This window comes from Leptinotarsa decemlineata, unplaced genomic scaffold (genome assembly GCF_025532065.1).
Source record: "Leptinotarsa decemlineata unplaced genomic scaffold, Ldec_3_MD MMD2_P_RNA_scaffold_2, whole genome shotgun sequence".
Classification (NCBI taxonomy): domain Eukaryota; kingdom Metazoa; phylum Arthropoda; class Insecta; order Coleoptera; family Chrysomelidae; genus Leptinotarsa; species Leptinotarsa decemlineata.
In genome coordinates this window covers 10,444,093-10,469,231 of record NW_027412529.1, presented here as the reverse complement: position 1 = coordinate 10,469,231, position 25,139 = coordinate 10,444,093, and the positions used below count along the sequence as shown (strand labels likewise).

The window sequence follows — 25,139 nt, the reverse complement described above, 5'->3', positions numbered from 1 at the left end:
GGATACGCCGATGATACTACAATATTCCATCAGGCGGATACTTGGGACGAATTAAAAAACATGTTGGAAAAAGATTTTATTCTCATAAATGACTGGTTTTGCCAAAAACTGTTAACTGTCAATCCCGAAAAAATCAAACTCATCACCTTCAGATGCAATAAATCCGGAGCTGCACCATTCCATCAAATTGTAGTAAACTTACCTGAAAAAACATTATATATTCAATCTGTAAGAAGCATTAAATGTCTAGGCGTGTATATCGACAATAACTTGAGGTGGAACTCCCATATCAACTTTGTTATTTAAAAACTGCGTAAAATTATATATCAATTCAAAACTCTTAAAAAATGTTTGCCTATCACCGAATTGAAAAAACTGTACTCTCTTGTTGAGAGTCATTTGAGATACGCTATTACGGTTTGGGGAATTCTTTGGAAATAATCCATAAAAAATTCATTCGGCTAATTCTCAATAAATCCCACAGATTTTCTTCCGATAGCCTGTATATAGATTCAATTTTTTTTTATATTGAACAGCTATATTTCCTGTGTGTAGTAAACGTCAGTTTTAATTCTGTAACTCAGAACCAGCTAAGCCAGAACACGAATATAATACACGAAATCGAAATGTACTCACCTACCCATAAATTCTAAAGAAATCAATTTCTCAACGAGCCTTTTCATATGTTTCGTTTTAAAATTCGGTACCTGAAACAATAAAAAAAATTAATAGTAAGCATTTGTTCAAAAAAAAATCTGGGGGTATACATACTCGATCGTAGGAGATATTTTGTACAAATGCCGAACTAAGACTTCAAATACTTACCAGGGCTTGACACAACTTTAACGACTGAGCTTAAACGTATCTTTCGCAGATGAAATTCACCTTACCCATTGCATTTTTTTATCATAAATTTTATTATAATGTTTATATGCCTACCTGTTATTTTATTATATAACTTCATTAAAAATTCATTATAATTCTTATAGATCTATTTAAAATTAATTTCATGTATGTTTTATTACTATAACGAAATAAGTACTTGAGTACTCATCGTTTTTACTGTCTTATTCATTCAATAATTATTCTGTACAGCTATCTGTTAAGTGAACAAAGTTTTTTTTTTATTTTTTTTTCACCGTATTGTGCGCTGGTCAGGCACTATCCCCCGAAGCCCCGATACATTCGGGAGGGCGCGCCAGCATTATCAACCAATGACCACTCCCCACACCGTGGGGTAAGTGATCATTGGGTCCGAAAATCATGTGCCCTGAGTAAGCGCAGTGAGCCAAGAATGATAGCCTTCTGCATCCGTGTGGCTAAGATTTCTGCCTTAGTGCAGCAAGCACTATTAGTGCCGCAAGCATTATTATTATTGTTATTATTATAATACACACGCATTCTTAAATGGTTACAATTTACACATTTCATAATTTTTCATAACTTTTTTAATTTTGTCATTTTCTCTAAATGTTTCACGCATATGTTTTTTGTATCTACATATCATTCATAGATAAATATATGTCAATTTTTATGCGAAACAAGTGCTTTGCACTTATCCTAAAATCGCTTTATTCATTCATTCTATGTTGTAACTTATTTGTATCTGTATTTGTATTTATCTTTTGTGAATAAAGTTATATTATTATTATTATAATTAGAGTCAAATCAATGTCGAAGTGTACACACATAAATTTGTTGATTGATTCACCGATCCCGAATATAATTTCTCATTTCTTTGGTAGTTTCGGATCTTGTAGAAAGCTGAGAATGGAGACTTTTTTCAATCAAATGTCCGTTGCGCAATCTATCAGAGAATCAATCACGAAACACGGCATGTTTGGCAAGAGGAAGCGTGGTACCTAATCTACAATGATATTCATTTATCCTTGTAATGTACGAATTCCAACAGATCAAACCGATTTATTGAAAACCGCGGTATTTATTTTAAAATGTCAGTTAATGTAATGTAATCGATGATGCTATCTTTGATGTGCATTCGATTTTCTGTTCGGTAATTTAACATTTGTTCATCTCGTTTGTTGATAGTTTAACTTATAATAGAATGAGAACAAAATATTTAAAAATGTATCACCTTTGATAAGGTAAAAAACATGATTTTCATTCTCCCACATTTAGTTTTTGGAATGTTTTGAATGTCTTTTGTACAAAAACATTTTTGGAAATGCTGAATTTGAATATGAAATCACCAGTGTGAAGGCAGCCATGGGTTTCAGCCACGAATTGGAGGAATTTACCATTAACGGAAAGGAGTGCGCCAAGCCACCATTGGTCGTTAAAATTCATTGCTAGCCATGAAAAGTTGTCTTTTATAGCAATAATTTCATGTCCAACCATGGAAATTTTCACATGAAACGATAGTTTTCAACGTTTTCAATAATACCTTTACAGTCCTCGATTTTGTCGCGGAAAAAAAATATTCCCTGAAACTACTTCCATCATTTTGATTGGAAAAATCATATCTTTTCAAAAATTTATGCTGCTGGGGATATTTTCACATAAAACGAAAGTATTCAGCGTATATTCTATGATACCTACGTAGTCCTCGATTTTGTCGAGGAAAAATACACCACCTGCAACACCTTCAATTATTTTGATAACAAAAAATCATATCTTTTGAAAAATTTGTGCTGCTGAGAATATTTTTACATAAAACGAAGGTATTCGGCGTATTCTATGTTACCTTCAAGGTCCTCGATTTTGTAGCGGAAAACTACACCCTCTCTAACCCCTTCCATCATTTGGATTAAAGAATCATATCTTTTGAAAAATTTGTGCTGCTGGGGTTATTTTCACATAAAACGATAGTATTCGGCTTATTCTATGATACCTATATGGTCCTCGATTTTGTCGCGGAAAACTACACCCCCTGCAGCCCCTTCCATCATTAGGAATAAAAAAAGATATGATTTTTTCAATCAAAATGATGGAAGGAGTTACAGGGAATGTTTTTTATCACGACAAAATTGAGGAATATGTAGGTATCATAGAATACGCCGAATACCTTCGTTTTAGTGGGGGCGAGGATTGAGCGAGACGGACGGCAGACGGTGACGTCATCATACCAGCCAGGTTGCTTCTCAGCTCGCAAGGCAGACAGACCATCCAGTCAACCAAATTATCACGTGGTGTCCTGCCACCCAGCGGTGAACCAATCAGAGTGTATCAAATTGTCACGTTGCGTCCTCAAACTGTCACGCAACTCGCCATTCAATCAGAGCACACGCTTTTTCATCTCAGAACATTGTGGCGGGAGATTTGAATCTTCTGTGGAATAAATAATTCAGCTCAGCTTTTTGCTCAACACATTTTTGTTTCGTGACGTAATAAAAAAGTTTATAGTTATGAGAATCGAACCCAGGACGTCCGCGTGATAGACATTGTCCTTAGCCTCTACACCAACGTAAGATATTGAAAGTAACTGCGAATGATGGGTGAAAATATTCTCAGCAGCACAAATTTTTCAAAAGATATGATTTTTTTAATCCAAATGATGGAAGGGGTTGCAGGGGGTATTTTTCCGCGACAAAATCGAGGACCATATAGGTATCATAGAATACGCCGAATACCTTCGTTTCATGTGAAAATATTCTCAGCAGCACACATTTTTCAATAGATATGATTTTTTGTTATCAAAATAATTGAAGGGGTTGCAGGTGGTGTATTTTTCCGCGACAAAATCGAGGACTATGTAGGTATCATAGAATACGCCGAATACTTTCGTATTCGATTTTCGACCAAGAAAAAATATCGTAGTATGCCCTGAAACTTTAATAAACATTTCAACTTTTGTCCCAAGGTAGACCTTTTAGTACTTGACATATATATGTCATGAGATTATATATATATATATATATATATATATATATATATATATATATATATATATATATATATATATAATCTCTCCCACAAATGGGAGTGGGTGGGGAGCAGGAAAAGGATTGGTAAAGGAAAGGGGAGGATCAGCATGATGAGACTTCAATATCGATCCCCAGGACGTCCACAAGGTGAAACGCCACCTCATAAATCCACGAAAGGCCAATGGGAGGCGCCCCCGTTGGTTTTAACGGGTGGCTCTTGCCCAACAACATAGCCTCATTTCAGCATTCAGTCTAAGACTTCCCGCTTCCTGTCGAGGCTTACGCGAGATTTATCGAGCTTTCTTCGAAAGCTTCTTATAATTCCTCTTCCATATTCTCTGTTTCAACATCACTGTCGTCATTTAAATCAATAATGAATTTATTTCCACCATTAATATGGAAGTGTCTATTCTCCATATAGTCTTTTTCAACTAAAATTACTTTTTAATCCTTTTCTGCCAGTCTTCTTCGGTAATATCAGATACTTCTTCTTTAATTAGTTCTATTACCTTCTTATCAAATTTTGGAAAATTATTTTAACGCCTGATGCTCTGTTTCAATTTTCCCCAAATCAACTCGATGGGATTGAAAACTCAAAAATAGGGGGGAAATCTCATACTCTCAAGGCATACACTTTTTAAAATGTTTTTGCCTGTAAAACTTCAAGTAGTTGGTTTTTGGTATAGTAATCTTCAAAATACAAATTGTTATCCATTAAAAAACGTTGTATTTTATCTTTTTCCCCGAATTTTCATTCGGTACTTTGATGAGCTGTCGCGAATGATAGGAAGAATCAAAAGCCTTTTGGATGAATATGGTTGAACATCTAGAACATCCAGATAGATGATCAATATAAAAAATGTATCCATATTCTTTTTCGTGTTCAACTAAGGCTCTGGGGTTTTTTATATTATATTCTTGAAGTCTCTCATGTGTTGTGAAACTCGTGTTTAAGGATATAGTCCGATTTGACCAACGATACATTTACGACACACTTTAATTTGTACACTATAATGGATTGTATTTCTTGTGGTGGTTTTGTTCCGAGAAGAAATGCTTTCCGACTGTATTTTCATTTGAAAATGTCCCTTTAATTTGTTTGGTAGTAGCATTCCAAATTTATCAAATACATTTTCTACAAGTATAATTTGGTGATATTTGGAAACTTTTTTCTTTAATTATTTTTCTAATAAGGGCTTTAGGAAAATAATTTTTTACTAGATAATTCTCAAATAATTGGAGATTTTTGTTATGGAATTCAAACCCCATTTCCATAAAAAAATGGAAGGTAGGGAGTATAGTAGGAAAGTTTTGCAATGGTTTATGAGTCAAAACTTCTTTCCATTACTTGACTTTTTTTTATTTGCGAAAAGCCAGTCTGTATAAGCCTGTTTTTTTCATAAAAAAAATTCAGGTATCACTCAGTATCACTTAGGTATCAATGCCTCACTGCATATTTGTTTTTGTTATTAACGTGATTACATTCCATATCGTGGAATCGAATGGCGTGAAACTATTTCGCGTTGAATAATAATAATGCCCGACGTGGGTGTATTACTGCTTATCTAACTTACCTGGTTTGAACCGACACTCGCTTTATAACTGGATCGTATAAACAATAAAGCAGTTGCATATGTTTTATCGTTAACTAGAAAAAATGTTAGGAAAGCAACTATTGTTTGAAGAACAGGAATTGCAAGTTTCGTATCTGAGTCAGTAGGTATTATGACAATGATGAAAGTTATGGCTGTGGAACGGTATTCTGTCGTAGGGGAAACCAGTTTATTTGAAACAGAATCAAAGTTGGTTGTTTAGTAGATTTTTCAGTAGATTCGACTGGTATTCATAATCCTGAAACTAAGAAATGTATTACAAAATTATTAACTCCTCGAATGTCAAAGACATGGAAGTAGAAACCAAGCAAATACGCACTCAAATAGCCGAGTGACGACTGAAGTATGGTAACCTTATGGTAAGATAAATAGAAACGTATTAGTCGTGATTCCGTATGAATGAATCAATTGAAAATACTTTTTACACATCAGGGATTATTTTTACACATAAAGAATTGTTCATCTGCCATACAACGAATACCTAAATAAAACTAGGAAGAATCACACGTTTAAAAGGTACTACCTTTTAAACTTTTGAGAGTTATCTTTCGTAGGGGTGTCACAACTGATTAACGGAAAAAGAGATTTGGTTTGAATTGCGCGATGCTAAAATGTTTCGAGTAGATCACCCACAGACCGGTTTTGAGGTATTAGCCACAAGTATTACAGTACAGAAAGATTTGACCAAAACAGCAAAGTGCGTGGGACTACATGTATGAGTTGAGGAGAAATATTGTAAACTAGTAACAGCTCCATCTCGTGAACAAAGACCCTCATCTCTCCCAACTACCTACACCACAGGTTCTGGAAAACAAGTACTTCTCCGGCATTTACCAGAAACTACGGTGTAGGTAATTGGGAGAGATGAATATTTCAAGATTTTATTTCAACCATTCAAATGATTACCCGACAGATCAACTTGACCCTTCAACCGATTTCGTTTGGGTAGCATTCAAAATGATTTTCAAAGAACTGCGGACCCAATACTCGGGTCAGGACCAATTCAGGGGTCATACCAACAACCGCAGAAATTTTTCGGCAGTATGAAGCAGATATCGATAGGCTAATTAAGCCCCAAAAGAACTCTTGAGCAGAACTTGTGGTTGCGAATACTGCGGAAAAGGCAATTGAGATGAGTGACCTTCGAATAAACCCCACTGAAGGAAAAAGTCAATAAGTTCATACAAACCATCATTAAATTTAGCAAGTTCTAAGAAAAATTATAATGTTCCAAGAAGTGGCGTTGCTATTCTGCTGGAAAGGAATCCTCCAAACTGAGAGGAAAAGCATGATGCTTGAAAACAGATCGCTCACGTCCAAGAGAAGGCATACGTTGCCAACACACAAGGAAAGACACCGATTACCAACACCAGAGAGAGGGGTAGATCATCAACCCCGGACAGAAGACCAAGTCCGTACATGACAAACGGACAGCAAATGGTTTGTTCAAGGTCGCTTGGATTGAAAATGGGTTTGAGTAATGAAAGATATATTGTAAAACCTGCAACCAAAGTGGAAGGAGGGGTTCACCCATCCAACCAGGTTCAGAAAGACCGACTTTACGGACCATTGATAAGATGAAAGAAAGCCAGAAGGAAGATAAATTTGTTCAAAACTGGTTCACCAACGAAGATAGTTAGTGTCAAAGTATGGTGCAGTTTTCAAAGGGAAACTGATCACAGTTGTATTTCATAGGCCTGTTGGTCAAGCTAAGAGCAAGGCAACTTGTTCGAGAACAAGTATTTTCAATACAACTCCTACTCGAGTAGGAGAACCTTTACCATCAAAAGGACCCTGTGGTGGATTTCTCCAAACAGGAAAAGAATATGTCGCAAATGACAATATCAGTCAGTGGGTCGCTTTTACACTTGCATAGAAATGAGACGAATATTTTTTGTCGTACGAATTCGAGAGAGAGAGAGAGATAATACTGGGTTAACTGTCTCCGTGATCTGAAGAAAAATCATTTGATTCAAGAAAAACCAGGGCGAGTTCATCGATGAAATGAAAAAACGACTGTTGAAAGTCCACACGCTTTTAGGAAAGAAAGGTTTTGTCTTTTCACTTTTCCATCGTTATACAAGATCTTTACTTACTTGTAAAGAGTTTTTTAAATTAACTGATTTAGTCCTCCCTTTGAGAGTTTTCCATATTTTTTGTTTGAAGATGAAAAGTAGAAAGCCAAAACCTTTCCATTCCAAACACTTATCTCTCCTGAATATGTACCCCCTATTAATTTCCGCAAGCTTCTATGGACACAATAGCGATATTTTTTTGGTTTGCAAACGAAATCAGTATAGAATGACCAGAATTACTTACAGCAAAGAAATAACAAAAATGGCATTGACAGTATTGAAAATTTTGACAAGCATTTCGACAAATCGTTACTGTAAAAAAGTCGTATGTTGTGCGGCAGATTTTTTTTACTGCAAAAAGTCTTATGTAGAATATAATCTTGATGGACAACAAAGAGGTTAGGTTACTCACACGTGCTGTACGGAAGTTTAAGGACCTCCAAGACCTGAAAACTTACCTTGAAGAAGATTATCATATTTTTATGATAATCTCTGTCACAGCAATTGCTCAGAAACAATGTGTCCTCACGTTATTACCCAATGAATCTGATAATTTTGAAGATTTATGATTTAATAGTTTCAAATCATTTCTAACTTCCTCATCAGAAACATGAAAGTTGGAATCTGAAACAACTCCAACTCTCACGTTTCTGATACGTAAGCTGAAAATATGTCGAAACTTAAATGATAATCTTTTTCAATATTTTTTAAATCAATTGTATAATTTTTCACTTTCTTTGTACAAAATTTTCAAATAAAGTTGTGTATAAATTTTTGAAGTCTAATATTTTTTTTAATCAGTATATTTGGATGTTTAAATATGGTTTTAAATTATCCTTGGTTTGATAATTATTTTACAAATCAAGCGCGGAAAGATAAGTGCCTAAATGCAAAAGGTTGTATTGTGAATTTAGGCTCAAACATTAATTGCAAAGAGGTTATATGCAAAAAGTCGTATGTCAAATTAAGTTTCAATTTAAAACTGAAAAAAGTTGTATGTTACTGTAATTATCTTATTTATCAAATTATTTTTTTTTAAGTTACATTATACATTAGTTACTATGGAAACAGTAGACTGAAATATAATAATGAAATCATATTAATAAATCATACAGAAATAATCAGTTTTTATGCCCCCTGTAAAGTAATTAACTTCTACATACGACCTTTTGCACTAACAGTAACGAAATATTATTTGATTTAACGGAATGAAAAGACGCAAATGGAATCAAGTAGCATTAAAATGACGCAATTTCCGTATTATAATTGTGGCAAAAAACACAGCTATGTTATGAGAAAGTGATGTGTGGTTGTTGCAACTCTAGATAAAATAAGGGATTTGTCTAAATACCTGGATAAACCCTGTCTCTCATGAAATAAATGAGAGGAATATTCTAATAACTCATTGTAGGGGTACAATAATGATATTTTTTAAATTTTTTAACACAAAGAGTGAATGAATATTTTTTTATAATCCCTTGCAAAAGATGAAACTGTCCTTGAAGCCGAAAGAAGATGTATAATAATTTCCGATAAATTACATTGTTTGTTTTAGGTGCTTAATGTGAAGCATTATTCAGTTTCAATAAGGCGAGGTTATTATCGAACAAACTGAATACAGTGCATTCTCTTAATGCCCCCCCTTTTATTTTTTGAAGGGGTCAACTCAAAAAATTGAAATATGGGATAATGAAATTAATGCATGAATACTTAATTTTGAAGTGAAATTGACAGATGAAACTTTCAAGATGGCGACTGGGCGCCATCTGGGAACAAAATTAAATGGAAAGGGGGTCTTGTGACACATCATTTTGAAGCTCCTGACGAATACTTCACAACCCTGGAATATGAAGTTAACATCTTCACCTACTACAAAATGGCGAAAAATTGGTAAATTTTCGTTTTGTGGACACCCGGCGATTTTGAAAAAAATTTTGACTGTACTTACGTATTTTGATGCGTAGATTACGAATCCGAAAGAAAAAAGCGGCGCTCTCCCTCATATAAAAAGTTACGGCCCTTCAAAGTTCAGAAAAGGGCAACTTTTCAGCCTTCTTTTTCACCAAATAAACTATTTAAAAACACAAGCATTTATTCACTAGGTCACCTTTACACCTTATCCCTCCTTCTTTGACACTTTTCACTTCAATAATCAACATTTTTCTTATAAAAAAACTGAATTTAAAAACGAATGCTTCTCCTGGTGACACTCTTATATTTGTAGGTTAGATACTAGTGACATTTCAGAAAAAAGCGGTTGGTATTTGTCGTCGCCTACTATTTTAAATTCGTAGATTCGAATTTTTAGTTTGACGTGAGAGAAAAATACAAAATGAATTTGTACGAAATTCATAATTTAGTGAAAGTGAGAAATAATTTAATTCTATATTTGGTTCAAGTAGGAGTGTTTGCACCAACAATACGTTGTACTAATTGCAATGAAGAGCAAATCAAATTATGATGCTTTATGGTATAGATGCAATAGAAAGCGGATTATGAAAATACCGAAAAAAAAAGCTCAGTACATTTGTTGTAAATTTAAGAAAAGTGCCAAAAACCAATTTACCAGCTAAAGAATGAAGGCAAAAAACATTTGAATTACTTTAGGAATATTGACTGCATCAGTCGTACCAACCATATCATTAACCTTAAAAACGTAAAATACAGTGATATGTAACCAAAAAGCAGCTCCGTACATTTTTTAACATTTTTAAAAGAAAAATGTTGATTATTGAAGTGAAAAGAGTTAAAGAAAGAGGAATAAGGTGTAAAGGTGACCTAGTGAATAAATGCTTGTGTTTTTAAATAGTTTATTTGGTGAAAAAGAAGGCTGAAAAGTTGTCCTTTTCTGAACTTTGAAGGGAGAGCGCCGCTTTTTTCTTTCGGATTCGTTATCTACGCATCAAAATACGTAAGTACAGTCAATTTTTTTTTCAAAATTGCCGGGTGTCCACAAAACGAAAATTTACTCCGAAAACACAGCAAGTGCAAATAATTGGTGATATCTCAACAATATTTGTTTTATTGACGAATGCACATTTTTTTAAACGGAAATTTTCACAGACAAAATTGCCATTATTGTAGTGACACCAACCGTTTACCGGGAAATATACCCAATATCCAGAAAAAATTAACGTTTGGGCAGGAATATTGGAAAACAATATTGTAGGTCCTCTATTTATTGATAAAAATTCAACAAGGAAACTGTATTTAAATATGCTGGAAACTACTGTTGACCCTCTCATCACTGAAATCGCCGAAGCGAATCCTAATAAATTCGATATGGATATTGTATTCCAACAAGATGGAGCACCACCACATTACTCCATACAAGTAAAAAACTATTTGGATACTACTTTTTCCGGTCGTTGGATTGGCCGTCGAGGTCTTACAGAATGGCCAGCCCGCTCGCCAGATTTGACACCTTTGGACTTTTTTTATTTTATGGGTCTATTTGAAGTAAAAGGTGTACGAATCTGAAACTGCTTCAATATTGGGTTTACGGCAGAGAATATTCGTAGAGATATTGACGTTACTGTGTTCGAAAATGTTCGGCGTAAAATGTGTTCATATGTCAAGAAGTTCAAGGCAACCATTTCGAGCATCTTCTGAACTGACCTAAAGCTTATTACCTTGTATTATGTAGTCGAATGTCAATGTATTCAGGCATTTATTAAAAGTTCCGCCATTTTGTAGTAGTTGAAGATATTGACATTATATTCTAAGGTTGTGAAGCATTTGTCAGGGGTTTCAAAAAGATGTATCACAAGACCCCCCTTTCCATTTAATTTTTTTTCCCAGATCTTGAAAGTTTCGACTGTCAATTTCACTTCAAAATAAAGTGTTCATGCATTTTTTTGAGTTAACTTGTTCAAAAAATAACAGGTGGGGGGAACATTAAAGAAATGCACTGTATATTCATTTCATTATTTTCTCAGTGTACCCTAATGTCCCATTCAGTTGACAAACATTTCAATAAATGAATAAGTTTGATTTCCTTCCTCATAAATTTTGCTGTCCACGTATACATTTGTTCAGTGAACCGTTTATCATTAACTAGAAATTTCCACTGAATCGAGTTACTGATAAGTTATTTACTCCGACAATTGATAAAAATAAAACACAAATTCAATTGTAATTACTCTCTTAGTCGTCTCAATAATTCATATTAAATATGCATACACACGAACTTATCGCGTAGTTAATATGTTGTGGCAATATCATAACTATTTACGGGTTGGCAGGACGTCTATTAGTTGACAATAAAGTAGATTTATTGATATTCCGAATCGCTTATTCATAAGCAAGCCGCTCCTCCATATCTAGGTCATTCTGCAACAAACAATGTACTCGCGCGTAAGAAAACAATCTTCAGTTACCGTTAGTAAAAATATATCCTCGTTGCTCTTGCACCTGTGCGAAGAATTTTTACTTTCCTGTTTCCTGGAGATAACGTTTGTAACCTACATGGTGAAGCAAAATCAGCTACACTTAGGTTATTGAATCATTTCACGTGTCTTCAATACCTGGCGCGGTGAAACAAAGACTTTCATAGCTTTTCTTCTGCAAGTGAAAAACAATTTTTTTTGGATAGAAGTGTGTACTCCGTATAGGAGAGATAGCCATATAAGCATGAGTTGAAGTTAAAATGCTGCACTTTTGACAGTTTCATGTACCGGTCTCAACAATTTCAAGAATTCCTCACTCTTTCTGTGGCCGTTCTCCATAATTTTATATCGAGCGATTAAAGTCCACTTAGTTTGACCAATATACGTTGCATCGCCATCCTCAAAGGTTATTTCATAAGTCTCAGACTTTTCCTTCTTCTTCGTCTTGTACTTCGACTTTCCCAACACTTGCTGAAGTGCACAATCAGTTTTGAAAGCAACCTTCATATTCAATGTTTCTGCATACGGCGAGGAATATTCATCTTAACGTTTCGGAGGCTGAAATCTGCTTCCGTCTTCTGAATTCGGAAAAATCTATCTAAGTCTATGGGCAATTTTTCTTCGCTGATTCTCTTTATTCCTCGATAGATGTGAAAGGAGTTTCAGAATGTGAAATATGTCAATGTTGTTGAATGAATTCTGAAACATTCTTTCCTTTTTCGCCTCTCTCTATGTTTTTCTTCAAGACGGGTAGCCAAGTACGATCCATTTCCAATAGTCTGGTTCACATGTACTCGATTTAGCTTTTTTTAGCGAGAATTTTTTAGCCCTGTCCAAAAATTACGACCAAGGTGTAATTCGATTCATATTTTTGCCTAGAAAGTTTAAGGAGAGGTCCGAAAACGCGCCGATAAAAATTACAAAAGTTATAAACAATTAAGTGAAAAAAAAATGGGGCTTTAGTTTTTTCTCAATATCTCGGAAAAGTTTCAAAATTTTGGAAATTTGAAAAAAGATTTGAAAAGATCAATGGATTTGCGTAAAAAAAGTCCCGACTCCCGAAACTGTATCTCGATTATTTATAATTTTTACAGAGCCCTGAAAATAGAGCCAAAAGCGGGTAGTCTGGCTTCCGTGCGCCTTTCGTCACTCTGACATAAAAACAAAAAAAAATTATTTAAACATATTAAATGTAAATATTAAGGAATGAAAAAATTCATGTAATGTTGGGATACATCAATAAACAATAATCCGCAGTCAAAAAATTTTTATCCCAATTTTAACGTTAATTATAAATTTGTTGATTAATAACTTTTTCTGAATTGAAAGTTAATATAAAAATCCCTATAATTTTTAAACTAAAATCCTGGCATTTTTTCCTTTGGTGAAGTTATCCTTAATAGACAAAAAAATAGATTACCGTTGCCAAAATAAAAAAAAATTGTTATTTTCTTTTTTTTTTATTAACAATTGAAAATTATAATTTTATAAAAAATACATTGCATTTTTTTAAATTTTGTATTGTTTCAATGTCTCATGGCTAAAAACTAATTCATAATTTTTTTTTCAATTTTTTACAGCTATTGTTAATAAACAAATACATTAGTCACAAGCAATTCAAAAATTGTTTCGCACTATGTTAATTGAAAAAAATCATGATTTTTAGAAAAAAAATGGTTTCCTAAAAAAATTTCTTTGTTGCTAAAAAATGCGTTTGTTAATTAACAATCGTTTTTTGCAACTAAATATTGAAATTAAGGAACCGTTTTTTTTTAAATCATAAATTCTATTGTTCTTTAAGGTTTTGAAAAAACTTTTTTTATTCTTTATTTAATTGTTTATTTAAAAAAAATTATGTTATAAACAATTTTTTTTTTTGATACTTTGTTCTATAATAAAAGTAACTATGTGTTTTTTTAATTCATTCTATTTTTTATAAAACTTTTAATATTGTGATATTAAAAAAAACACAGTTACTTTTATTATTGAAAAAAAAATTAAAAAAATTGTTTATAACAATTGTTTATAACAATTTTTTTTTAAATAAATAATTAAAAAAAGAATAAAAAAATTTTTTTATTCAAAACCTTAAAGAACAATAGAATTTATGTTTAAAAAAAACGGTTCCTTAGATTTAATATTTAGTTGCAAAAAACGATTGTTACTTAACAAACGCATTTTTTAGCAACAAAGAAATTTTTTTAAGAAACCATTTTTTTTCTAAAAATCATAATTTTTTTCAATTAACATAGTGCAAAAAAATTTTGAATTGCTTACAAACAATGTATTTGTTTATAATAAATTTATTAACAATAGCTGTAAAAAATTTAAAAAAATATATTATGAATTAGTTTTTAGCCCCGAGACATTGAAACAATAAACAATTAAAAAAATTGTAATGTATTTTTTATAAAATTATAATTTTCAATTGTTAATAAAAAAATAGAAAATAACAATTTTTTTATTTTGGCAACAGTAATCTATTTTTTTGCTTATTAAGGATAACTTCACCAATGGAAAAAAATGCCAGGGTTTTAGTTTAATAATTATAGGGATTTTTATATTAACTTTCAATTCAGAAAAAGTTATTAATCAACAAATTTATAATTAACGTTAAAATTGGGATAAAAATTTTTTGACTGCGGATTATTGTTTATTGATGTATCCCAACATTACATGAATTTTTTCATTCCTTAATATTTACATTTAATATGTTTAAATAATTTTTTTTTGTTTTTATGTCAGAGTGACGAAAGGCGCACGGAAGCCAGACTACCCGCTTTTGGCTCTTCAGGGCTCTGTAAAAATTATAAATAATCGAGATACAGTTTCGGGAGTGAGGACTTTTTTTACGCAGATTCATTGATCTTTTCAAATTTTTTTTCAAATTTCCAAAATTTTGAAAATTTTCCCAGATATTAAGAAAAAACTAAAGCCCAATTTTTTTTCACTTAATTGTTTATAACTTTTGTTATTTTTATCGGCGCGTTTTCGGACCTGTCCTTAAACTTTCTAGGCAAAGATACGTATAAAAATAAAAAGTGGAGAGATTCCAAGTCACGTTAGTTCACGACGTTTCGATTGTTAGTATCTACACTTTTTATATTTATTTTCTTTTTTCTTTTCTTTATTTTTATTTATTCAATTGTTCTATTTTTACTTGTATCTTATTTCACTATTATTTCATTTCAGGTTTATTCTGGTTAATATAATTCTTATTTTCAGCTATTCATTTTTAATTCTTCTTTTTTAGTTGTTTCAGGGATTTCAAATCATTTTATATAGTAGACAATGGAAGTCCGAACTAGTGAAATTCATATTCAAATAAGTTGATCGATAAATAGAGGTCCTACAATATGGTTTCCCAATATTCCTGCCCAAACGTAATTTTTTTCTGGATATTGGGTATGTTTTTTCCGGAAAACATGAGGGTTGGTGTCACTCCAATAACGGCAATTTTATCTGTGAATACTGCCGTTTAAAAAAAAATGTACATTCGTCACTAAAACAAATATTGTGGAGATAGGTAGGATACCATGCAATGGTTTTCGTCATGATTTCGAAGAATTCTGTTCTTCGATCAGGGTCACCTTCAGTTAATTGGTGTACCGGTAGTTGTGTATTTAGATACAAGTTCCCTCAAATATTTTCTAGATAGGACGATTCGGAAAACGTTCATTAAAAATCCTTTCGGTCTTGTGAAAGTTATGTGTCGCACCGTAAATAAAAATCGCTTTAATTTTTTTCTTTCAATGGACGAAAATTGACCATTTCAGAGATTGTTGACGTGGTACCTTTCTACTAGTAAAACCGAAAAGTAAATGAGAATATTCTAACTGAACAATGATGTTCATTGTCGTACTGACATTTTTTGTCGTTTTTATAAACAAAAAATAACTTAACAAACCTTATCGGGTTGTTGGAATTGCCATGTGGCAGATAAAAAGGAATATTCCTAGAAATATCGATATTAATGTGTCTTCAGGAAATTATTAAATGTTCTGCCATTTTGTAGTAGGTGAAAATATTGACTTCATATTCTACGATTGTGAAGTATTCTTCAGGAGCTTCAAAAAGATGTGTCACAAGACCCCCTTTCCAGATGGCGACCAGTCGCCATCTTGAAAGTTTTATCTGTCAATTTCACTTCAAAATAAAGTATTCATGCAGTAATTCCATTATCTCAAAGTTTAATTTTCTGAGTTGACCCGTTTAAAAAATAAAGGGGGTGGGACATTAAAGAAATGCACTGTAAGAATAAACGCTTGGTCAGAATTCTAAGGGATAATTTCTATACATTTCAATGTTACTTAGTTTTCAATTGTACCTGAGAACGAGAACGGTTATAGTTAGGTACATAGTACCTTATATGAAATCATATTATTTTTTCAAAAGTGTAACGAAATACAGGGTGTTCCATTAAAAAAAAATTGATATGTTTCACTTTTTTGAGCCACCCTGTAGACTCCAAAATAATTTCCGTCTGCAGCCTGAAATGGAGAAATTCCGGAAAAAATGATGGTTTAGTTTACAGGGACCGTGTCGTATACATATAGATTTTCACTAAAAATAATTGAAAAATACTAGAAATACGTTTATCAATTGTATAATGAATAAGAGTACATATTATAAATATCAGTATATCTTTTTTGTCTTTTCAGGTATTGCATCTTTAAAATTTATAGATAACTAAAATGTTCAATTCGTCTCTTGATGATAATACGTTTGGAGAATGGTACGAAAATTCAATCGAATTACTTTATTGAAGATTGTGAGAAAGTTTTGCTATATGTATGTCTTTTTTTAAATGTCGATAGGATATAAAAAACCCGCATTTCAATTAATTGATTTGATTTAGATCGAAGAACATTTGCGAAAAATCATTAGATTTTGGTTTTGGAAACGTATTCACAGAAAGTTTTGTCCTGTTTTTACTCCAAACGCCACCTATCGAACATACTGAAAAATATATTTCATCACACCATTCGACATCATTTCTAACCGATCAATAGACGTCAAATACTATTCAGACTTTTCACGCTGTATAATGTGTTCATTTCGAAGTTGACGTTTTCATGTCAGTTTCTTCGTCGCTGATATCGGATGAAGAAGATGTCTGAAAGTCATATCCGAAAATATAATGTTTCTGACCTGCCACTTGGTGCGGGCTAGCGTAAGCTCCTGTTAAACTTGAATGACAGGCAAAAATGTGCGGAGAAGTTTCCCCAGGTCCGTCTGTTGCGGTATCATCAGTCGAATCCGGAACTTCATTTTCCAACACATAATTCTCAGCAGCTGATTTTTCAGTAGCCGATTCCTCCTCGGCCACCGAATATTCCTGTACGGATGGTTCAGATGAAAAAACAGCTCCTTTGTTTTCGTTACTTGTCTGTGAAGTTGGTATGTTTTGTGATCGTTCTTTGGACGGAATATTTTCTGAATAGTCTTCGTCTTCCTCTTCCAGTTGCTCTAGCTCAGTGCTTCTACTTTGATCGGCTCTCTTATTACTTTTTTCGCCGATTTGATCATTCCTTGAAGCAGTTTGACTCCTTGAAGAAACATTTTGGCTTCTTGACGCTGTTTGACTCCTTGAAGCAGTTTGACCCCTTGAGGCATTTTGACTCTTTGCAGCATAATGATTTTTTGAAGCATTTGGACTCGTGCCATTCTTCTCTTTTTGAGTCCTGCTTTTTTCGACCGTTACTGTTGCTTGCTCGTGAATTGAACCACTTTCTTCTGGTGTCCATAAATCTTCGGGAATCAGAGCTGATTTCAGGGCTTCGTCTCTGCTTTTTTCCATGTTCTGATCTGAGACACCTTTCTTTTTCATACGCCCTCTTTCGTGTGCATCGTATAAATCACACCAGCATTCATCTATGTGTACTTTATCAGCAGAGGGTTGCACACCGACGTCTTTTCCCTGAACGGTTAGCGTCCTTGAAGTTGAGAAAGACGTCCCGGCGTGTTTTGGACATGGAATGGGGGATATTTCTATCGAAGGTCTTCTGCTGAAGCTGACACGTCTAACGTCATCTCTGCTACTGCTGTACAAAGGCTCTCCTATAGGAATTTTGGAAGCCTTGGTTTTGGCCTCTTTATCGATGGTAGACACTTCAGTGATTTCGCTTATGGACGGGAGCTTCTTCATGGTGGTTTTCGTTTCGATTATAGCTGGTTTGCTAGTACTTTTTCCGTACGGAGCAGTGCACGGAGGATAGCATACTGTGACCGGGCTCTTATATGTTTTTTCCTTCTTCCGCTCTTCCGCTTCGTATTCGCTGGTTAGGGAGCTAGTGTAAGGTGTTGTTTTGGATGTTTGTGAGGCAGAATATTTCTGAGATCCTTCCTCAGATTTTTCGGCGGACTTGGAGGATTTTGAAAATAGCGACCATTTACTCGATCCACTGCTGGTGGTGTTGTAATTTGGCTTTTTTGGCTTGGAGCTCTTTTCTTTCGACTGGTTTTTTCTGATTCTGTAACAGATGAACGCCGTGCCTAGGATAAACCACAAAATAATCGTCACCAGCATTACCACTATAACAATGGTGGATTTAGAAGTCTTTTGGGGTGAAGTTGAGGGCATAGCGCCGACTTCTTCCTCGAGTTCTGGGGCGCAAGTAGTTTCGGTGTTAGCTCTCGCCCCCATAGCTTTCAAAGTCTCCTCCACTCTCAGGATACCTCCAAAGGCGGAGTAAAACTTATCGTCGTTCAGTTTGGGCAATACTTCTTTCTCTATGAAGCTGAAGAGGTTGTTTTGGAACTTAATAATCGCTTCTTTGCCTGACCGCTTGTCCTTCATGCATTGCATAGCCGATATGAAGAACTTCAACAGAAAGTAGGAAGCTTTTCTGGATTCGATGTTCCTCAGCGCGAACCTCCTAAACGGAACCGCTATGGAACTGGGTCTCACTTTGGAGTCAAAGAAAGGCATTGGAAAGAAAACGTCCATTTGGGTGGCTGAGCAGTTCGTCTCCTTTCGTCTCTCATTTTCGTAGAATATGAGTCTGTCGCAGCAGCTTCTGTCGCCTTTTGGAGTTTCTTCCGATAAATTGATTGGTTCCACTTGAATCACCGGCTTGGATTCGATGGGTCTGGACCAACCTTGCCCGTTGGTGCGGAGGAACCACTTAAGCTCTTCGAAGAGCTGGATGATTCTCACCATGCTGGTGAAATCTACGTGTCCTGCATAAAACGCGTGTCTTGCTATCGGTAGAACCGCGAATTGAAGGTACCCGCCGAGTAAATCCGTTAGAGCCAGAAGTGTAATGTGCCTTTTCCTACCTTGCGTGGTAGCTTTTACCACCTCTATCAGCAATCTGAAGTAGTCCACAATATCGTCGATGAAGGCGTTGCTATCGATTTTCAGGACAGTGACTTCGGGGAGAATATCTTCCAAAATCATTCTGGTGGTGAGAATTGCGATTTCGTCGGGTGACCAGCACTGCTTGTAGACGTCGGCAGCGGTGAAGAGAACTGTTCCCATGCCATTGGTACTGGGTCCTCTGTCACAATTGTTTCTAGAAGATTTTACTAGAAATATGTTTGAAAAAATGAGTAAAAAAGGGTAGAACTTTGACATTTTCATTGAATATAAGGGTTATAATACCCTGTCAAAGTCACTTTTAACATTAATTATACAGGTCATTTCACATAAAATTGTAAAAAGTAGGAAAATGGGTTTCAAGTTTAATCACGTAATAATTGAATTTGATGAGTTCATGTGTAACTCACAAAAGTTTTTTGTGTCGATTATTTATCATGTCATACATTCAAAACTCCTGTTATTTCAGAAGATGTTATTTGAACTTCCCTCTCATTGGAAAGTTTATGGCCAAATGAGAAATAAAAGGGAAGTGTCCCATGTATGTTCATATAATAATAATTATTATAATAATATCAAAGCGCCTGACTTTCGCTTTCCTGAGGTCAAGTGAGCTGAAGTCGGAAACTGAGCCAGGATGGCTTGCCAGGATGGTGTCTTCAACACCTTAGTCTACCGCAGTCGCGTGATGGGTATAGAGGTTCCTGACACGAGGTGCAGGGCATGTCGCTAGGCGCCCGAGATACTAATGCACTTGCTATCAGCATGTCCAGCATATGCGGTCTCGGCCTATATCCATCGACATAACGCGGCTCTAAGAGTGCTATATTACCATCTACGGCACTCTTACGGTATTGACGAGACACCGGTGTTGCCCTACGCTCCGGAGGATATTGAATCCGTTGTGTGGAACGAGAAGTGCCGAATTTATTATAACTATTCGTTCCCCACCCTCAGGCTCATACCAGCTAATACGCCTGATGTAGTCCTTCTCGACCACCAGAGCAAGACGATATTTGTTGTGGAGTTTTCAGCTCCTGACGAGACGAATATCGTCCGAAAATAGGAGGAAAAACGGATAAAATATCTTCTCTTCGAAATCCACATACCCTATTCAGACCACTCTGTCAAGATCGTTGTTCTTATTATTGGGGTCCTTGGGGTAATGATGCATTCTCTATTCTCGAATGTCAAAATCATTATGGCTTATCGCACAAAGGCAGAAATCTTAGCCGGACAATAGATTTGTTGGAAGTATTGTGGAGCTCAGTCGTGAAATGATCAGTGATGACGGCATGAATGTCAAGGGGTAAGATATTATCCATTAATAATAATAATAATAATAATAATAATATTTATTTCACTTGTTGAACAGTATGAAATCATTACAATAAACATTTACATACAGTAACATGTATAACATGTATAAGAAAGACGTCCATGTATAACTAAAAATAAATATATATAGAAATATAAAACAACAAAACATGACAGATACTAAACTGTACATATAAAGGTAATTAACAATTTTTTTATTGAGAGTAACCATTAAAACTCGTCAACGGTGTAGCAGTTTCATTCAATGAGTCATTCCATCCGGCTTGCTTTTAAGAAAATGTGATCTATAGAAGATTCGTAGTTGTGCTGAATTCTTGTTGGACAATTTATCATTGAAATAAAACCGAATTCGTTCATAATCTATAGTGTTATCACTATTATCTAGTATATAGGTCAATATTTAGATCGCCATCAATTCACAATCGAAACTCCGTGAAGTAACTTGGCTTGAAATCTTTAAATTTTTATTTGTTTTCAATTGTTCGATTCTTTCAGAGATTTTCGAAGTACCTGTGGAATATCAGAGTACCAAAACTGGCAAATGAGATCATTAACATAACTGATATTGATTAAATACAATACATTTACTCCTTTGAAAGAAAAAATGTTCATGAAATATAAACGTACATCAATTTAACATATGACAGTACTCGAATGGGAAAAACAAATAAAAAAATATTAGTTAACTTTTAAACTTTCAGTTTTAATGTTTGACGAATAACAACTAATTTTAACATGCTGTTACTCCGTTTATAGTGTACAGTGTCTATACCTAGACACTGTACACCCGTCATTCTACTGTTTTTTAAAAGCTTCATTTTGACTAATAACGATTTTTTCAATAAAGTACTTACCTTCCGATTTATTCGCGTATAACTGTCTAAAAACGTGAGTTTATTGGTTCAAAAATTGACATTTTCATTCGCGAATGAGTCGAAAAGTATTCACTTTCAGTAAAAACTTTATATAACAAAAGTTGCTTAGAATTAGTCAATCTATCCATTCTCGGACTTGTCTCCAATGGATTATCTCCCCTTCCTCGAGAAGAAATGGTAACAACCCCCGGCACAGGATCAACTTTGGCCTTCAATGATTGGTTCCATATTTACTGTTATAGTTTCGTGAAAGTTATGTGAGTCTTGAAAGGGAACTGCATAATCATCTCCAGTGGGTAATCTGGCGTGAGATGTGTTTCCGTCAACTTTCCCGCAACTTTTTATAGGTTTTATAGACAGCATTTCTATTTTAGGGCTTTACGTGGGCGCCATATGAGGCCATCTGGAGTGGAAACAATACGAGACCATCGAGAAAATAAAAATTGATTAGTTTAGTTTCAGAATTTTCAATATAACCGTACGCAACCTTTTATGGAAGATAAAGAAAAGAGGTATTTTTTGAAAGTAGGCGTGAGAAGAAAGAAGATCATGCCGGTATCTGGTATTTTGCGTGGGAAACGTTGAATTAGAGGTGAAGTAAATTACCTTGGATTGAGAGAGTTGAATACATACGAAACAAAGTTTTTTTTAAATCTAAAGAAATGAACTTTAAACTTTCAAGCCAGTCTCGAATATACCTACACGGTAGGTTGAATGGACTGACGCCAATCAGAAAACAACTACTCCCCTGGCTAATACCATGAAGGGCGTTGGATTAAATCCGACAGGCGTCAGTGCAGGAATCTTCACAAAACATTTCCTGCATATCCTGTCAGATATAATCCAACGCCCTTCATGTTATTAGCCAGAGGAGTAGTTGTTTTCTGATAGGCGTCAGTCCAATCAACCTACTGTGTAGGTATATTCAAGACTGGCTTGAACGTTTAAAGTTCATTTCTTTAGATTTGTTTACTGCCAGTCTTCAAGCATAGCCCACTGACTAATAAGAAAGTTTTTCTTCCTTATTCAGAGGAATCGGACAAATTACGGATATGCAGTTGGTTAGTACCTCGTCCACTAGATGGAGTGACATTTTGTTGTCTGCTCTAACTTAGGAAGAGGAATGAAATACTCTGAAAAAATTCCGATTTTCAATTATGGAATATCATTGACTTTAGGTCGATGATGGCCATTATCTTGCACTGATGAGTGGCTAATGAGCCCGATACCGGTGTGGCCGTTCCAGAATTGAAAGTCGACTCTTTCAGTTGTATTGCCAATTGCATATGCAGGAAATTTTCTGTGAAGATTCCTGCACTGACGCCTGTCAGATATAATCCAACGCCCTTCATGGTATTAGCCAGGGGAGTAGTTGTTTTCTGATAGGCGTCAGTCCATTCAACCTACTGTGTAGGTATATTCGAGACTGGCTCGAACGTTTAAAGTTCATTTCTTTAGATTTGTTTACTGTCAGTCTTCAAGCATAGCCCACTGACTAATAAGAAAGTTATTTTCACTTTGAACATAATTTCGATGAATTTTATAGAGTTTCAAATGGCGCTCATGTCATTGCGCAGGACGAATATAAAAAAGAAATGTATGTCTATTTCAGAATCATTGCAACATATTGGTCATTGCACTATTTATATTTCACAATTCGAGCCCCGAAAACTGTAAGTTTTCAATCAAAAGTTTGACTTTCTGAACCATAAACTACATCCAAGCACGATTTATGCTGTTCCAGAAATTAAAAAGTGTCATTCAGTGAAAAAATCGAATTAACACGGAACACTGTCAACTATGATAGCAGGGGAGCCCACGATGCAAAATGGGAATAAACTCGAGCGTCATTGAGTCATATTAGGTTGCAAAGCTTAGATGATAAGAAGAAGAAAATGTTATATAATATATACCTTTTCATCGGTGGGGGAAGCGGCTATAAATTTTTATATATGTAAAAAAATACTGTTGCATGGACATACTTGAGCGCGTTAGATATTGATAGCATCAATGTTCTACGTATTTTTAATAATGTTGGTATGTTAATCTGATCGTTTGCATGATGTGGGTGATTGCACGTAAGGGTTAAAAGTGAAAAGAAAAAAATTAATTTAATCGAACGCGTCAGATTTTCTAAGGGGGTGTTAAGTGCAACAAAAAAAAGCTCTCATTCAATAATCTGACGATTTCGATCTGACGCAAACTCGCGGCCACTATTATAATGTGCAAAAAAATTCGTCATTTTGAAATACTCAAGCGCGTCAGATTAAGATATATATGGTTCATTTTTATGTTTTAGACGTGCTGTCTCATAATCTGACGATTATCTAAAGGGACTCGCTTAATCTGACAAAAACAATATTTTTTAAATTTTTTTTTCAATTCATTAAACTTAATTGATTGAAAAGCTCAGGAAATAGCATGCAAATAAATTAGTTTATGTTTTTTAAGTAGAATACTTCTATTCATAAGAAAATAATTTTTAAGAAATGCTCAAAAAAATTTAATTTTTTTATAATCAATTGAATAATTAATGAAGAAAAGAGAAATGAAACTTTCCATGTTTTTTACTACTTTTATTTGTAATTAACGTTACTGCAGTTTCGTCCTATCATTGGATCCTAAATTCATTGGATAACCCAAAAGTCGAAAGCTTGTTGGGCAAAATACTATGGTCAAGTCTGTCTGTTTTAGAAAAATCAGTGTAGATGACATAAATCTGAGACTGACAATCAATATCCTCTGCAATACATTGAGTGATTGTTACAAGATTGGTGGCGGTTGAACGTCCTTTCATGAAACCGTGTTGATTGGAGCTAATAATGTTGCTGACATGACAATAGATTGTCTTCTCAAGAAGCAGATCAAACACTTTACAAAAGTTGCATATAATAGAAATTGGTCTGTAATTTTTGATCTCACTTTTATCTCCTTTTTTGAGAATTGGGCAGATTTTCGACATTTTCCTTATTGATGGTACAGTTGATGTTTTCAAGCATCTATTAATTAGAGTTGTTAGTGGTTCAAGCAGAGCTGAGGAACAATCTTTAATGATGAATGCTGGAATATGATCAGGTCCCACAATAAATGTATGTCAGGCTTTGCAACAATTACTAAGAGAGAAAAAACTACTTGCAATAAGATTAAGTTTAAATTGTTTATAAAAGCATATCATAGTTGAAAATAAAATTGTACTACTTCAACACTACTTCTTTCTCATTGTGTTTTTTTTACGTCTATGTAGATTCTTTCACGAACACAAACTATTACATTTCAAAGCACTTTTCACGCCTGATAATTACTAACATAAATTCTTCAACGATGATGGCTTCTAAAGTCAACTTTCCCTGCTTAATAAAAGTTAAGGTTGCCATGTGTGATCTCTTAATACTCACTTGTTCTGCACTAATTATGGCTTCTGATTACGCGAGCAGATCCGGCCTTGACGATATACAGTGAGCTTAGAACAATTATACTTACTCGTTTGAGCGAACACTTACATTAGTTCATGTAGATTTGATACAATAATAAATGTAACCAAAAAGTTTTTTCGTTTTTTTAAAGAACTCACCCAACAAATACCATTTGAATTGAATTTTGTGATATTTTTAGGAGATTAGTTTTTTGATTTTTTTTACTTCTCTA

At 34.3% G+C, this 25,139-nt stretch overlaps 2 protein-coding genes across 2 annotated transcripts in view; one reads left to right on the top strand and one right to left on the bottom strand.

The window, feature by feature from the left end:
* Positions 1 to 25,139, top strand: part of T48 (FU domain-containing protein T48) — a 134,027-nt gene that overhangs the window by 53,951 nt on the left and 54,937 nt on the right. The gene's annotated exons all lie outside the window — the stretch shown is intronic.
* Positions 16,551 to 19,580, bottom strand: LOC111511507 (uncharacterized). Its single transcript, XM_074183220.1, has one exon. The coding sequence runs from the start codon at positions 19,543 to 19,545 to the stop codon at positions 17,014 to 17,016; it is 2,532 nt and encodes an 843-aa protein (XP_074039321.1). The 5' UTR covers positions 19,546 to 19,580; the 3' UTR covers positions 16,551 to 17,013.

Coding starts and splice junctions, on each gene's coding strand:
- LOC111511507 (XM_074183220.1), bottom strand. CDS start 19,545: ATGAAAATGTCAAAGTTCTACCCTTTTTTACTCATTTTTTCAAACATA.